Source organism: Thermoascus crustaceus (genome assembly GCF_041956765.1).
Source record: "Thermoascus crustaceus strain CBS 181.67 unplaced genomic scaffold VTN00scaffold_3, whole genome shotgun sequence".
Lineage (NCBI taxonomy): Eukaryota > Fungi > Ascomycota > Eurotiomycetes > Eurotiales > Thermoascaceae > Thermoascus > Thermoascus crustaceus.
The window spans coordinates 824,292-839,821 of NW_027192529.1; the positions used below are offsets into that span (position 1 = coordinate 824,292).

General features: G+C 52.4%; 6 protein-coding genes and 1 non-coding gene across 7 annotated transcripts; 5 read left to right on the forward strand and 2 right to left on the reverse strand.

Moving 5' to 3' along the window:
- Positions 1–274: 274 nt before the first annotated feature.
- VTN00DRAFT_5478 (uncharacterized protein) lies at positions 275–1,421 on the forward strand (the record flags this gene model as incomplete). Its single annotated transcript, XM_069432013.1, has 2 exons — positions 275–347; positions 460–1,421. 2 exons carry the CDS (start codon positions 275–277, stop codon positions 1,419–1,421), a joined length of 1,035 nt encoding a protein of 344 aa, XP_069287915.1.
- A 1,756-nt stretch (positions 1,422–3,177) lies between these two features.
- VTN00DRAFT_t112 lies at positions 3,178–3,249 on the reverse strand. The gene has a single exon. It is a non-coding gene; the product is annotated as a tRNA-Arg (tRNA).
- An 821-nt stretch (positions 3,250–4,070) lies between these two features.
- Positions 4,071–4,760, forward strand: VTN00DRAFT_5479 (uncharacterized protein; the record flags this gene model as incomplete). The annotated part of the gene is made up of 2 exons (XM_069432014.1): positions 4,071–4,377; positions 4,456–4,760. The coding sequence occupies 2 exons, from the start codon at positions 4,071–4,073 to the stop codon at positions 4,758–4,760; spliced, it is 612 nt and encodes a 203-aa protein (XP_069287916.1).
- Positions 4,761–8,553: 3,793 nt separating this feature from the next.
- Positions 8,554–10,517, forward strand: VTN00DRAFT_5480 (uncharacterized protein; the record flags this gene model as incomplete). The annotated part of the gene is made up of 4 exons (XM_069432016.1): positions 8,554–8,648; positions 8,733–9,043; positions 9,112–9,315; positions 9,373–10,517. 4 exons carry the CDS (start codon positions 8,554–8,556, stop codon positions 10,515–10,517), a joined length of 1,755 nt encoding a protein of 584 aa, XP_069287917.1.
- A 96-nt stretch (positions 10,518–10,613) lies between these two features.
- VTN00DRAFT_5481 (uncharacterized protein) lies at positions 10,614–10,907 on the reverse strand (the record flags this gene model as incomplete). Its single annotated transcript, XM_069432017.1, has 1 exon — positions 10,614–10,907. The coding sequence occupies one exon, from the start codon at positions 10,905–10,907 to the stop codon at positions 10,614–10,616; it is 294 nt and encodes a 97-aa protein (XP_069287918.1).
- Positions 10,908–12,767: 1,860 nt separating this feature from the next.
- On the forward strand, positions 12,768–14,728 carry VTN00DRAFT_5482 (uncharacterized protein; the record flags this gene model as incomplete). The annotated part of the gene is made up of 5 exons (XM_069432018.1): positions 12,768–13,006; positions 13,177–13,204; positions 13,280–13,906; positions 13,957–14,495; positions 14,614–14,728. The coding sequence occupies 5 exons, from the start codon at positions 12,768–12,770 to the stop codon at positions 14,726–14,728; spliced, it is 1,548 nt and encodes a 515-aa protein (XP_069287919.1).
- A 22-nt stretch (positions 14,729–14,750) lies between these two features.
- Positions 14,751–15,098, forward strand: VTN00DRAFT_5483 (uncharacterized protein; the record flags this gene model as incomplete). Its single annotated transcript, XM_069432019.1, has 2 exons — positions 14,751–14,815; positions 14,879–15,098. 2 exons carry the CDS (start codon positions 14,751–14,753, stop codon positions 15,096–15,098), a joined length of 285 nt encoding a protein of 94 aa, XP_069287920.1.
- Positions 15,099–15,530: the final 432 nt, after the last annotated feature.

The window sequence follows — 15,530 nt, forward strand, 5'->3', positions numbered from 1 at the left end:
GGAGCCAGCTGCTGAGTCATCCACTGCGCGTCGCTGCGCAGCGAAACCGCTCAGACTGGCTGAGGATCTTAACGCCGCAGCGTCATAGAGAAAACACCCCATCTCCACAATACCCGATATAGACCTCCCACAACTCATATACCCATCTCCGTTGTTTTTGTATCTGTAGAAGAGATCGTTGGTGCACATATCCATTCAAAATCCTGATACTGAGAAACTTCGATCGCCGTTAAGACCCGCCTAGCCTTCTGCTCCGGGCAGAACTTCATCGAAGATGCCCGTCGGCATAAAGACGCCCTCAAACCAGATCAAATTCACAAATGTGTCCATAGTACGGTTGAAAAAGGGTACGTCATATCTTGGCCTGCTATGGGCCCCTGATCATCTCATCCATTTCCCTCTTTTCATCCCACTAGCCCAAACCCCGCCAAACCCCCGCTAACCACAACCCCTCCCCAGGCAAAAAGCGTTTTGAGCTAGCCTGCTACAAGAACAAGCTTCTCGAATACCGCTCGGGAACCGAGACCGACCTCGACAATGTCCTCCAGATCCACACAGTCTTCCTGTCCGTGTCGAAGGGCCAGACCGCGCCGTCCGCAGAGCTGGCCAAGGCGTTCGGGCCTGATGTCCCCGTTGACGAGATAATTCAGGAGATTCTGCGCAAGGGAGAAGTACAAGTGGGTGAGCGCGAGCGCAAGGAGGTGCTGGAGCGTGTCGAGAAGGAAGTGCTAGAGATCGTGTCCGGGCGGCTGGTCGACCCGGCCACCAAACGCGTATACACGACCGGAATGATCAGTAAGGCACTGGACCAGCTGAGTTCAGCAAGCGGACAACTGCAGAGTCAAAGACATCAGAATGGCACCGACACGCCAGAGGGTGAGGCGGCTCCCACGCAACCGCGCAAGCCGCTCTGGACGGGTGTCGTCGCCAACAAGTCTGCGAAGAGCCAGGCCCTTGAGGCTATGAAGGCACTCATCGCATGGCAGCCTATTCCAGTGATGCGTGCGCGCATGCGATTAAGGGTTACCTGTCCTGTGTCGCTTCTCAAGCAGCCGGTCAAGGCTGCCCCTGGAGCAGCAGTGAGCAAGGACAAGGAGACCGCCCAGACCGCCTTAAAGTCCAACAAGAAGGGCGGTAAGGGAGCAAAAGGCAAGGCCAAACAGCAAGATATCGACTCGGACGAGGCCGCATCAGACGCAGAGAACGCCAATGCCACCAAGACCCCCGGCACGGTCAAGGACAAGATCCTGAGCTACATCGAGGCTGTCGAGACGCAGGACGTGATGGGCGGGGACGAGTGGGAGATTGTCGGGTTTGCGGAGCCAGGAGCTTTCAAGGGACTGAGCGAGTTTATCAGCGGTGAGACTCGGGGGAGGGGAAGAGTCGAGGTGCTGGATATGGCTATCACGCACGATGAGTAAAAAGAAAACTACTGTTTGCGTGGACATCCCTATCGTCCCGTGACAGTCGGGTATATTCGAGCACTCTGCTATGGTATAATGCATTTGTGTGAAATATATTGATGGGCACTTGGTGTATGAAAGAAATGATACCACCTAACAAAATACTAGCCATGGTTGATGATGATTGCGATGTACAGTATCACGGATTAAATTAATACAAGTCTGCAGCTGAGAGCAATGAAGCCAGAGTATGAACCACAAGAGAAGAAAATCAAATGAGGATCAACGTTGACCTCCAGCCAAGTTTCTCACCCTCACTCTACTGCAATATGCGCCATGGAATCGTCTATCGAAGAAATCATTTATCACAAGGAAAACGTGCTGGACTAGATACCTACTTCATCGCAAACCTAGCAAAAGCTGGAGATTTCGAGTGAGCCAAATGCTAGATGTATCATAAGTCATGACCAAGGATGATAATGATGATTTGACTTGTTCTTTCTGGGTATCTTGCATCGTGTGCTCATAGAGCAACCCTGTGGTTTCCATTTTGACATTGACATCGTTCTTCGCACTAAACACTTATGCTTTTCCTCGAGAGTTAGTAATAGTAAGTACAGACACAATGGAAAGGTCAGTGTCAATATTTTTTAAACAATTTCCAGGGACACATTCTCTGTACGTAAGCATTTTCTGATTTGATGGGATCATATTTTTGATTGGACGGGAATATACTGCGTCAGTTGATACACAGCTACGTTCATAGCAAATCATATCACCCCAGGCCGTTCCACGAAATTATGTATCTGTACTACCACCTGTCTAGTACACAGTAGGCAGGTAGCATCCCATCTCAGACCAAGGAACTGTAGAAGGTTCCCAGGGTCTTTAAAATAAGGTTCAGTAAGCAGTAAGTTCCATGCTCTAATAGGCAATACAAAAATCATTAAGGTTGGGATCTTAACAGCTTTAGTAACAGAGTACAGTCCATGTGTGCGGGATAGTATAATATACCTAAGTCACTTCGATGTCAGTTGCCTCAGGCCAACGGAGAGTACACCGTTACATCGTACTGAAATTTGGTCCATCCATCCGTCCGTTCCATCCCACATACACACACTACTGATGTCAGAGGTACATGCAGTTGATGCAGTTGGCAACGCAAACTCCACTCATAGGTTCAGGAGGAGGGGGCAATTTCTGAAACGTAATTCCCCTGCAGTAGTTGATTCATCATCTGTACGATGACCTTTGCATTATGCAAGTTGAAATAATAACTAGAAATTTTAGAAAGATGGGGGCTCTTGGGGCTGTTTGTTTCAGAGTGTAGTCACACAGGTATATTTAATATTAACCTGGTGTTGATGTCAACCTACCGCATCTCACGGTCAATCGCACGTGCCCGCTTGCCGCTGCCACTCCTCTTTGGAAATAGCATTTCCCTTCCAAATGAGGGGTAGAGTGGTTAGGTAGGTAAGATCCATTTCTCCTCACGGACGCAAGGTGACGCAAGTGTGATTAGTTGCAGGTTAGCCGCGCGAAGCGCTCAGTAAATACTCCCGATAAAAAATTGTTCTTTTGCTTGGTGTATCTTTTAGAAAATGGGAACAGAAAGAGTGGGATAAAAAATAATTGGAGAAATCTAAGAAGTGTTATTCTCTAGTTTTTGGAGGTATGCTAGGCTTAGCTGCGGGTAAATAGGTATGTATCTCTTCAGTTAGGGCAAAAAACAAAAAAAAGGCCTATTGAGGATGCCAAAAAGTGCAAAAAGGAATGACCGACGCAGGACTCGAACCTGCAATCTCTTGATCCGTAGTCAAGCGCCTTACCATTGGGCCAGCCGGCCGGATTCGATATTCGATGGAGAGAATTTTTTATAGCGGAAGAGAATCGGAATCGCAGTGCCGAGTGGGGCAGCGGCGGGGGCGACACGAGCGGGGCACGGCAGCTGATTGACGGGCTATAGGCGGCCGGGGCGCTTTTCGTGGGCAGCGGCAGCACGCACCCGGACCCAGCCTGACGTCGGCAGAAACAGGGCGAATCCGTCCGCGTTCTGGAAACCTTCGCTGCAGGAGCCCGCTTATGCGCCATTTTCTACTGAAACTGGCAGAACTGCCCGCTGGCTGGCCTCGGAATACACGGCGCGCCAGCGGTGTCACATTTATTAACGCTCTCGGGGGCCTAAAGGACTTCATATCCATGCTCGTAACCAGCTCGAGGGAACAGGGGTAGGGTCTTCTGTCCTCCTGCCGTCTGTAGGAATCTATCGAACGCACAGACGGTTCTATCTAAGATCTTGATCTCTGGGGGTGAGACGAACGACGCACGGCGCCGCGTTCGTCTCTGCGTCTCTCCACGGGATCGCCGGATTTGTCTCGGGCTGGTGTTTCTGTCCTGCACGGCTGCACCCGTATCGCCTTTCCTCCGCCTTATCTCCTCCTCCTCTTCTCTCCCTCTCCTGCAATTCACCTCCTCTCCTTCTCTTGACCCTCCTTCCCCACCCTCCTCTCCCCTCCTTGGACCCGTCCGTCCACCGAACGATGATACTAACGTCTCTGGAGACGCTCGACTGCCGCCTCTCGTGCTCCATATCCCTCCTCTCCTTTTACTCCCTGCCAGGGAGTCGTCTGCTGCTGTGAGACGAACGGCTCTGACGTTCAATCCCCGATGGCATTCCGAGAAAAGGTGAGGAGGGCCTTCCGCCGCTCCGGCTCCTCCAAGGATAATGGCAAGCCCAAGATCGAGTACTATCGACGCAGTGAGGTTCCCCGGTCCAAGTACCGCGGACCTTTCGACCCGGAACATCAGAGGAAATTGGCTGCTTGGTCGTTTGCAGGCGCCATGGCAGACCGTCCTCGGTCATTGGACCTGGAACTGTCACCGTGTGCGAGTATCGTCGGTCCTCCCGAAGAGGAGACCGCCGAAATCCAGTCCCCGGATGCCGACGAGGGTGCCACGGTCGATCCGATCGACGGTTCGTTCCTCCATCCACACCCATACCCGCTGGATATCCAGAACCCCTGGTCCTGATCACGCAATCTCTACATAACAGATTCAATTGCCGTCTCCTACGAGGACGATGACGAGCTCCGTCAGGGGCGTCCGGTAGACGTTGGTTCCCAGACATCCACCGCCGTCGACACCGACAGCCATAGCTCCTCGATGTTCACCCTGCGTACTGACGGTCTTGAGCCGTTCGACACCACCAAACGGGATTCCATCGCCGAGTTGAAGGAAACAATACGTTACACCTCACCCGTAGCGCAGAGCATGTCGCCGATACCTGAAAAACAACACGTGCCGTTCTCGCCGGAGGATCTGACGCGGGCGTTGAACGCTGCCTTGGTCTTCACATGAGCGACCATACAGCGTAGAAGCAGCCATTGTTATATTTAATTGTGGCTTGCTACGGAGTTGACGCGCACGGCATTCCTTTAATCCTTCCATTTCCTCCTTCTTCCGCCGAGGATGCGACTACGGCGTCGGCATCCGCCTAAACCATACACCCTCATTATTATTTCCTCTGCATCCGACTTGTCACGGCCATATTTCCTTTACATACATCATTTATTACTATCTCCATTGCATTTCTTACATTTCACGGCAAAATCTCCACAACACAAGTGAGGAAGCCGACGATGCGGATGAATGCAATTTGCTAGATGGACACATATAGAAAAGCTATCAGCCAGCAGGCCATCTTGAGCATCGGCGCGGACGGCGTTTATTTACGGGGGCAATCTGTTGATTGATACCGGCATCTATTGACTGAATTGATATCCAAGCTGGGAACGGGTAGGCGTTTTGTTTGTTCGTTTGTTGAATCTGATCACATCGGAAAGAAGTCTAGACCTATTGCATAGAAGCATAGATCTGGCTCGGCTCGGCTTGGCTTGGCTCGATTTTTTTTTCTTTGCTTTCTCGGAACTTGCTGCGGTACAGAGTGGAGATAGATGGGTTCCACCTGAGTCTGTCTGAGTTGAGAGTTCTGGCTCCATCGAAGACGAAGACAAAGAAGACTGAACTGCCTTGGTTCTTTTGTTCATTGCAAGATGCGTGAAACATGAAGACCAGAGACTGAAGAAAGACTACACCAGACACAAGAAAGGATCAAGACTGGATTGTTTTGTTCATATAGTTCGATACCTTCAGATCAGACGTGCCTCGCGTTCGATGTACATAGAACAGAACCAAACACCTACTATACTATATTGGATAGCTAGGTGGGTAGGTTAATAAACAGAGACTGAAATTGCAAAAAAAGAAGTTGTGTGCTTGATTTGATATCCTGATTCCTCCGTCAAGTAGTAAAGAAACACACTGTGAGCAAGAAGGTCATACTGTCTCCTAAGCTGGACTCCCTTGCAGAGTTAGGTATTCTCTTCTTTATTCGCTACTGTGAGAAAGCCTATGTTCCATTGTTTCCAGAGACTTCATTCCTCACTCTCTCCCTCCTTCTATCAGCATGAGGCACGGAACAGACCATACCTAACATACGCGCTGTCTGCCTTAGGTATCTAGACCTACCTAACCTAATAGACCGCCCCAACCCAACCCAATCGAACCCGACAGACCTATGAGGCTATGACAAGCTTCGGTAGGCTAGGTACCCCATACTTGGCTACCTAACACTACTGTACTCCGTCCACTACGTACTCCGTGCTTACATTACTCCGCACTTCCAGTGAGGTCGTGAGTCAGCTCAGCCCCAGGCCCCCAGCCCCAGTCAGCCGGTCGGTCGGTTGGTTGGTCCGTCCACCGGTCGGTCAGTCATGTCTAGACCGAACTTTCGACGAGGAGTGGAACGGAGCGGGAATAGGTAGATAGATACCTACGGAGTACCCCGACTTAGGTACCTGCCTGCCTACCGGCATAGCAGAGCACAGCACAGCACATTATGTAGCTCCTGTATATAGGTATATATCAGTTATACCCGCGTGTATGATATGAGAGGATAAGGATAGGACGGGATAGGATAGACAGCAAACAACAACCCAGTCCTAATCAATAATCAATACCCATGCATACTACTGTGTATACACAGTATACAACACACATAAGAGATACTTAGGTAATTCCCAGATGTACTTGATTTCCTTTCACAGCCTCATGATCATCACATGTGATATATGATATATGATACCTAATGTAAGGCGCCCCTTCGTGTCCTATCCACTGTAGATGACGTCAACGTACTATACCTACCGCAGAAGTGCTCCATCCCCTATACTGTTCCGAGTACATAGTACGGGGAAGATACTAGAGCCAGACAGTGATATGAACATCTTTCTGTTCTGGGGTTTGGGTTTGACGTTCCGCCCCTCCCCTCCCCGCCTCATTCAACGAGTTGAAGTACTCCGTACGGAGTATGGAAGAGGCTGAAGTTGCCAAGTTGGGGAAGCGTTGGGAAGCTCGGGAGGCGGTGAGGGGCAGTCATTTTATTGGCTATAGACGCGTGACATTGCTCCATATAATGTCATTAGCAGTACGGAGTGTATATTACGGATGTACTCCATACCGCCTGCTGAGACCTGAGGGCTGAACGCCTTAGGTATATACTGTGCATCTGCATGACAGTTCTGGTGACCGACTCCTGCAGGGCTGTCTCTCTCTTCGTTCATCGTGAGCTTCAGATTTATTCGCCCGAAACTTTCACCGAAGCTCGACCTCGGCGTTGTGAAATACTGCGTACGACCCGTGCGAGGCTATCCCCATGGGAGCCTCACCGGTGTGATAGGCGGTCAACAAGCACAGACCTTAGTCACGGTTAGCATACTGGAGCATCCATCCAAAGTCCTGCAACGCCTGCAAAACCTGTTAGGTAGCCAGCCATGCCATGCGCCCTTTATAACAAGCTCTGACTTACAGCCCTACTACACGTCAGTCATATCTACACGAGGTACTCCATACTCCATGGCATCTCCCACCTCACCTGCAGAACGTGCAGCGGTTGGCTTGCGTCGGCTGCATATTAAGGTTGTGACCCTTGCATAAAAGTTGCCAGACTATCGACCGTTTGGGCAAAGTAGCACGCCCCCAACCCTCAACATCATTACTGCTTACGGTGTAGGTAGGTTAAATTTTGCAAGAGACCGGCGCACGTCACGCAAGTCTTCTTAACGTCCAGGTGTCCTTTACGGAGCAGGCTCTGTGCTTTTCTCCGAAGATACTGCGTCTTCCCGTAGGACCTCGTGCACGCGAGTACCTACCTTTAAGATTATACGGTACAGGGATACTCGCAGGCAGCAGGCGGATGATCGACCGTAACCGAGGACTGTCCGACGGCTGCACCGGAGAACGTAGACTACCACAACCGCGACGTCGTGTAGGGCAGCGAGTGATAGGTAGAACCGTCGAGGCATCGCTGGCAGGTGGCGATCCGAACCGTAATGGTTCGAGCGTTCAACGGATTTCATTCCTCGCCTAGCCAGCCACTAGCTACAGACACGCGTCGTCCCGGATGCAGCGTGAGGGCGAGATGGAGACGACCCAAGCACACAGCTCAATGGACTTGCAAATCGAGATCCAAGAGTAACTTGTAGAAGCTGGGAAAGAAGACGGGTTTTCTCATCAGACGTAAGCAACGGGCGCGCTCGCGTGGCACTCAGAGCTGGCAGTCGAGCGGTCGCTCCAATCATAACGATGGCCATGCGATCTGGAACGGACAGGAGTAGTGAGCCCTCGGCGCACCGCGCGGCGGCGGGGAGGGAGTGGCCTGCGAACGACCGGCTGGACTAAACCTTGGAAATCACTATTGGGATCCGCGAAACGAAAAAGATCTGTGGCCGCAATCGCACCCGCTCATGTGATTTGGAAGCTTCTTTCTGGGCAACTGAACTCCCTTTCTGCAAACGACGTCCAGTTCTGGACTCTCTCTTGCTCTTGCGTACCCTGTTCAGGAGTCAAACCTCTGGACAAGCAGGGTGTGTAGGCACAGGCTCTTAGCATACCACCCTCTTTTCCTGCATCCCTTACATCACACCTCCCTTGGAGTCAAAACAACGCCGCGTCGCCTTTGACGACGTTACCACGCGGGAAAACTCGGAGTCTCATCACATTTGTTCGCTGGGCGACTGCTTTTGTCATCGTCGCAACCGACCGTCATACGGCTGATACCCCGCAGTTCTGAACAGGTGGTCATACCGGCATCATGGCTAAGAAAGGTGGAAAGAGAGGAGGAAAGGGCAAGGGCAAGGGCGGCCATGGAGGAAAGAAGCAATCCGTCGACCTGAAGAAGAACGCCGTGTAAGTCGCACCTGCCCCCTTTTCCCTTTCATCTTGGTTCAAATCGCCATGGCGGATCTGGACGGCCGCTGATCATGTCTGCAGCACCCCAGGACACCAGGTGGAAGAGCCCACCATGCACACCGAAGGTGAAGGCCAGAGCGCCGGTGACAAGACAGATGTTGCCACTGCAGCTGCAGCTCCTGCTGCGACAGCCCCTACTGAACCCACCTTAGCGAAGACTCCAGCCGCTGCTCCGCCGTCAGCGACTGAAGAGGCGAAGGCGACAGAGCCTGAGCCAGCCCAGGAACAAGAAAGCGCTGCACAACCAAACGGTGTGGACGAAGCGCAAGCTTCCAAGACTGAGGACGCCGACAAGAGCGAAACAAGAACTGTTCCTGTGATCGAGGAGACAGGTAAGGGTCATAGCCATGTCGCTTTTCACCTGCGACAGACTGAGATTAATCATTAACACTTTTCACAGTTGGACCATCTCAGGCCGACAAAGAAGATCAGTCCCGTGAGGACACTACCCCCAGCGAGACTTCCAAGGACACAGCCAAGCCAACGGCTGAAGAACCCAAGGCTGAGGAAGAGACTCCGGTTGTCGCTGGGATTGGAGCTGAGGCAGCAGCCGCTCCGGCAACAGCACCGCACTATGATCAGAAACAGGAGGAGGCTGCACCTGGTATGCTGTCCCGAAGACATTATCTACCTAGTTATGATTCTGCTGACAGACGTCAAGAGTCTGAAGTCAAGGAGGAGACGAAACCCTCAGACGTGGCAGACAGCGCAACGGTTAAGGACAAACTCGACGACGAAGTGGCCTCTCGATCTAGTGGCGCTTCTGCCAAGCGCCCGTATGAGAACACACCTCTTGTGGACGACAACCTGAAGCCCCACAAGATGCCGAAAGTCGATGACTCTGAAAAGCCACTGGACAAGAATGTAAACGGCGGGCTGCAGGATGGAAAGGCTTCAGAGCTTGACCTTCCCGGGACATTCCCCGGATCAGCTCCAGAATCTGTTGCCGCACCCGAAGCTGTCCAGGACACAGAGGCCAAAGAGGTTGGAAAGGAGTCATCCGAAAACAAGTCGGAAGATACCTCCAGTGCCAAGCAGGACTACGAGCCGACTGTGTCCGCTGAAACTACTGCTACATCGGCAACGGAGGTTAGCACCGCTCCGTCTGTTGAGGTTCCAGGCCTGAGCAGCGACGAGGCTGAGAAGCGGCCTGATGTACAGCCGTCAACTGAGACTGTAGGCGAGATTTCGGAAAAGCAGAATGCGCCTGCTGAGACAGTGGCCGGGGATATTCCTCAGGCGCATGCGGATACGGAGACCAAAGCAGACGCAGTTACCGAGAATACCACTGCGGCCAAGACCGAGGAAGTTCCAAGCTCAACTACTCCGATACCGTCCGTAGTTGTCAGCGAGGCACCGAACCAGGCACAAGATTCCGCAAAGGCATCTGAAGGAGCCGTGGCCGTTGACGCAACCTCCGCTGCTGGCGCAGGAGCAGCCGAACCTGCCAACAAGGAGACGGCAGAGCTGGATCAGGAGCGTCAGGACCTGAAGAAGGTAGAAGAGGATGTGAAGTCGGACGGCAAGAAGGATGTGGCAAGCGAGCAGAAGGCGGAAGCTCCTGCTGCTGCTGAAACGAAAGCTGGCGACAAGCAAGAGCAGCGGAAGTCGTCCGCCGAGAAGGTCCGGGAGAATGCCGCCAAAGAGGCTGAGAAGAAGACAAAGGAGATTGAAAAGGAACGCAAGAAGGGCGGATTGTGGAACTGGCTCAAGCGCAAGATCAAGGGCGAGAAGAGCGAGAAGAGCGAGAAGCAGCCAGAGGGAGCGGGTGGCAGTCAGGTCACTGCTCCTGCTAACGCCCAGTAGACGTCCACCCGTAACAGCTCTTTGGACCAGTTGCACGAAACCAGAACGACTGGCGGTGAACCCGTATCAGGTATAATTATGAGGCATATTAATGTATTAACACAGAGATGAGTTCGTCTGGACGATGGAATCGCACGGCATGGGTAGCGCGGCCCTGGGGCGATGTGCCGACACTGGAGATATGGGTGGAAACAGAATGCCAGCGATAATAACCCGAGACAGGTCCACCACGGAGCTCCAAGTGGCCGGCGCCATGTTTTTTCTTCTTTCCTTATGTTGTCTGTCGAAGCCTGGATATGAATTACGACCGTGTATCAGCTGCGTGTTCGGTTGCGTGGAACTGTTTTGAGATGTTCTTGATTGCAGAACGAGTGTAATTCTAGCCTTCATGCGCGATGTGTGTTTTCTGAAGCTGCTGGAGGACCTGGCAGGAACAACAGCTGTACTATTCCGGTCAAGAATCGAAATGTTAATGTTAATTGGATGACTAGTAGCAGTATTGGCTGCATTGGTTTGAAATCGAGGGTATACCTGTGAGATGTCTCGAGTGGGTGTAGTAGAACTCGGTCGGAGAAAAACCGGCTGAGTAGATATCTGAGTCTCTCACTCTGGTAGGACAGAAAGCTTGTCTTCAAGTAGCCAATGCCCAGTTGGGCGGTTGGAAGATAGGCCTGTTGAGACGACGCGTTGTTGGAATGGCAGAAAAGGAGACAACAGGGATGGAGAGAAACTTGAGCAACTGCATGCATGCACGTCGTATGTGCTCCATAAATAATGTATTCTGCAGCTGCACTAGTCGAGAATATTGTGTCTGCCTACAGTAGAACTGAAGTTTCAAGACAGACCTTGATCAACCCGTTCTGTCCACACCGCCATTCATTCCTATCTAGCTGCTGCTCTGACATCTACAGCTTGAGACAGCGGCTATCTCGGACGGCTTATTATATTCTTCCCTTGCAAGCTGTTTCCATTTCCCAACCCCGCACATGGCCATCAAGGTTATTTCACCTAGTTAGCATCGTCACAGCAAGTGCTGGCTGTTGCAGCTGGCGTGCGCTAGTACGGAGTATAGTAACTGAGCGTCAGGGGGGGGGGGGGACCTGGTATGTAAGCCCGGGGCGCTTGTGGCCCCGCTGGGGTGTGCTGGACAGCAGGGCCAAGCTTTCGCCTAAGCTTTCGGCGGGTGGTCAGTGCTGTCTCCGTAACTGTCCAGGGTTATTGTCCAGTGTACTCCGTATGATCCTATGTGCGATGTATGTATGTATGTATATGCTATCTGTATGTAGCAATAGTGTTATTATACATGCCGTGGTCAGGTACCAGTCATGTTACTGTGTAATAATAATGGTTTCCCTTCGAGCTGTAGGTATATACCCATCTCGGAGCATAAAGTTTAAGCAACAGCAACGTGGACATGCAACGTGCCACTGTTGGAGGGAAACCGGATGGACGCGGGATCTGACGTCGTCGACTTTTCTTCCTCGCTGTGGCGGCGGGTGGAGGAGAAGGAGAGTGGCTCAGCCCGGCGCCGGTTCTAAACCTTATGATGCAACATCGTTAGTTGTTGCTACGAGGGGTTGTACCGGAGGTGTGTTTTGAACCCCTCACCTAGGAGCTTCCCCTCCCTGGCCGTGCCTGTTGATCCATCCCCTGACGGCCTGAACTCTCTGTCCCTGGTCTGTCTGCCAAGATGGAGGGAACGAGCTCGTGGGACGGGCGAGAGACAAACCTCTCTCATGATGGCAGCTAGACAGATGGGGAGGGTATAGATACGTGCCTGTCCAGAGAAAGCAACCATCGTAGGCAGTCAGCTGGAGATGGGCGGCAACTCGAGAAGCTCCAAACCGACGTCGTGGATACGAATCATCCATCCAAACACGAAACACTCTGCGACAGGACTACTGCAGATGCGAAAGGTGGCAGCTTTCCGGTCCTTCCTCCACCGGATTGGGGTTTCCCCCACCTTGATACCCGCAGTGGCTGTCCTGGATTCCCTGTTGGCAGAAGTGAAACATGCAAATAAAACGGGCGTCTCGTCTCGCCCGGGCTCTTTGTCTGCGTCTTCTTCCATCCCAGCCCTCATCCTCCTTCTCTCCTTCTTCGCACTCCCCAAAGCTTTCCCAGCTTCCTCACGTCGGTCCTGGCAATCTCTCCATCTCTGTCTCGGCTCAAGGTAAACCGGAGCTTCGTTAAACCAACGAGAAGGCCATTGTTGAGATCAGTGAGAACATCCCGCACGAGAACGACAAAATGGTCCACCTCGCAACCGTCAAGAACGACTCCGACCTCATCGACCCCACCATCAAGCGCTTCGACACCATCAGTCTCGACCCCCCGGGCGAGGATGACTTCTCCACCAGCGTCTACGGATCCCGCTTTGCCGCGGAGGAGCTGCCGTCGTCTGAGATGCCGGAGAGGGAGATGCCGCGCGATGTCGCGTACCGGATGATCAGGGACGAGCTCAGTCTGGATGGGAATCCGATGCTGAAGTATGCTTGTTTACTACCTATGCTATTCATATTCAATTCTTGATCTCTTGGTCCGTGGGTGATGTCCACATTGGGCCACATTGCGCTGCCTTGTACAACCATTGGAGCGGGGGGTTATTTGTATCCGGCGAGGGGTCATGTATCACAAGCTGACTGGCATTGATGATTAGTTTGGCGAGTTTCGTTACGACGTACATGGTAAGCAGGGATCTTGTTTGCCAATTGAGCAGATGCAGCATTTCACATGAAACGATGCCCTAACCAGATGCGCAGGAAGACGAAGCCGAAAAGCTCATGCTCGAGTCCTTCAGCAAGAACTTTATCGACTATGAGGAGTACCCCCGTTCCGCAGAGATCCAAAACCGCTGCGTGAATATGATCGCGCGGTTATTCAACGCGCCCACCACGGACGACAGCTCCCACGCCCTGGGTACGTCGACCATCGGCTCGTCCGAGGCCATCATGCTGGGCACGCTCGCCATGAAGAAGCGCTGGCAGAACAAGAGGAAGGCAGAAGGCAAGGATTACTCCCGCCCCAACATTGTCATGAACAGCGCCGTCCAGGTCTGCTGGGAGAAAGCCGCCCGGTACTTCGACGTCGAGGAGAAATATGTGTATTGCACCGACTCCCGCTACGTCATTGACCCCCAGGCCGCCGTGGATCTGGTGGACGAGAACACTATTGGTATCTGTGCCATCATGGGAACAACGTACACGGGTCAGTACGAGGATGTCAAGGCCATCAACGACCTGCTGGTCGAGAGGGGCATTGATTGCCCTATCCACGTTGACGCTGCGAGCGGTGGCTTTGTTGCGCCGTTCGTCAACCCGAACTTGGAGTGGGACTTTAGACTTGAAAAGGTCGTCTCGATCAATGTGTCGGGACACAAGTACGGCCTTGTAGGTATCCTCAGTCATGTAAAGAGAAACGCCCACTCTAACCGCAGCAGGTCTACCCCGGTGTCGGCTGGGTCGTCTGGCGCTCCCCTGAATACCTCCCCAAGGAGCTCGTCTTCAACATTAACTACCTCGGAGCCGAGCAAGCCAGCTTCACCCTCAACTTCTCCAAGGGCGCCTCGCAAGTCATCGGCCAGTACTACCAGATGATCCGTCTGGGCAAACGTGGGTACCGCTCCATCATGCTCAACCTCACCCGCACGGCGGACTACCTTGCCGCACAGCTCAAGGAGCTGGGCTTCATCATCATGAGCGACGGCAAGGGCCGCGGGTTGCCGCTCGTCGCGTTCCGACTGGACCCGAACAGAGAGACTTTGTACGATGAGTTTGCGATCGCTCACCAGCTCCGCGAGCGCGGGTGGGTGGTGCCTGCGTATACGATGGCGCCGCACAGCGAGAAGTTGAAGCTGATGCGGGTCGTGGTGAGGGAGGACTTTACAAAGAATCGATGTGACAATCTTGTCAGGGATATTAAGCTGGCGCTGCAGGTGCTTGGGGAGATGGATAAGACGATGATGGAGCGGTATAAGGAGTGAGTTTCCCTTCAAGATGGCTTCACGAGTATTTCCCGGGAACATCCTAGCTATCCCTCTTCCACCTGATCCCATGTTCCATTGCTATCTACGAGGAAAGGCTAATGGCTCGCCCAGACACATCCGCCATCACGTTTCTAACGCAGGCAAGGCCACCCACAACCACCCGCACTACAAGGGCGAGCAGCACTCCCTTCAGGGGAAGCACGGGAAGACGCATGCTGTTTGCTAAGCCCGTTTTTATTCCGTCCTCTATGTCAATATCTCTCCCCTTGCCAGCCAGGAGCAGGTGGTTAGGTGCTCGACTCACATACCTGCGGTGCTTTGCCACATGCTATGCGAGGGTTGCTCATTATACAGCATGGTAGCGTATGTAGCACAGGCTACATGCTGCCTCTTTCTCTTCTCTTTCCTTAAACCCTTGGCTGAAAATACTCGGAATTCCTTTTCTTGACCGCTGTTATGGCTGTCCAATGAGACATGTCGGGCTATGGTGTGTACTGCTTATACTGCCATCTCAGCACAGTTTTATCGTATCGTGCCATATCATATCACATCATGTCGTGTCATATTTAAGTGGACGAAGAACTAAAAATTTATGAGCAAGTATATGAAATGAGAGGCCTTTCCATGACGACTCAACTGTTCTTTCCTTTGCTCATGTTCCAGTTGATTTCTCATACGCGAACATATCCAGACAAAAGTTTAAATGTCTGACTAGAGTGAATTAGTGGTTAGGGTGAAAGGTTCAGACTCTACATGGTACGTGCAACTATGCTGACTTGAAAGAGGGGCGATGTCAGCAGCCATGCGTCAAAGACGTCATCCTATTGGCCCCACTGGCGGGCTGAGACGGGATCGAATTATATATATCATATCATATCCTAAACTTACGTGCCCAACATCGGGGTCCACCGCTAAAAGATCAACATGAGCCCTGAAGCGATCAGATCTACGGGACGGCTCACGCGCAAATCGGATGCCGTTCCATGTGGCATTTTATTTTTGTTCACGCCGTCACGATGCCCGGATCT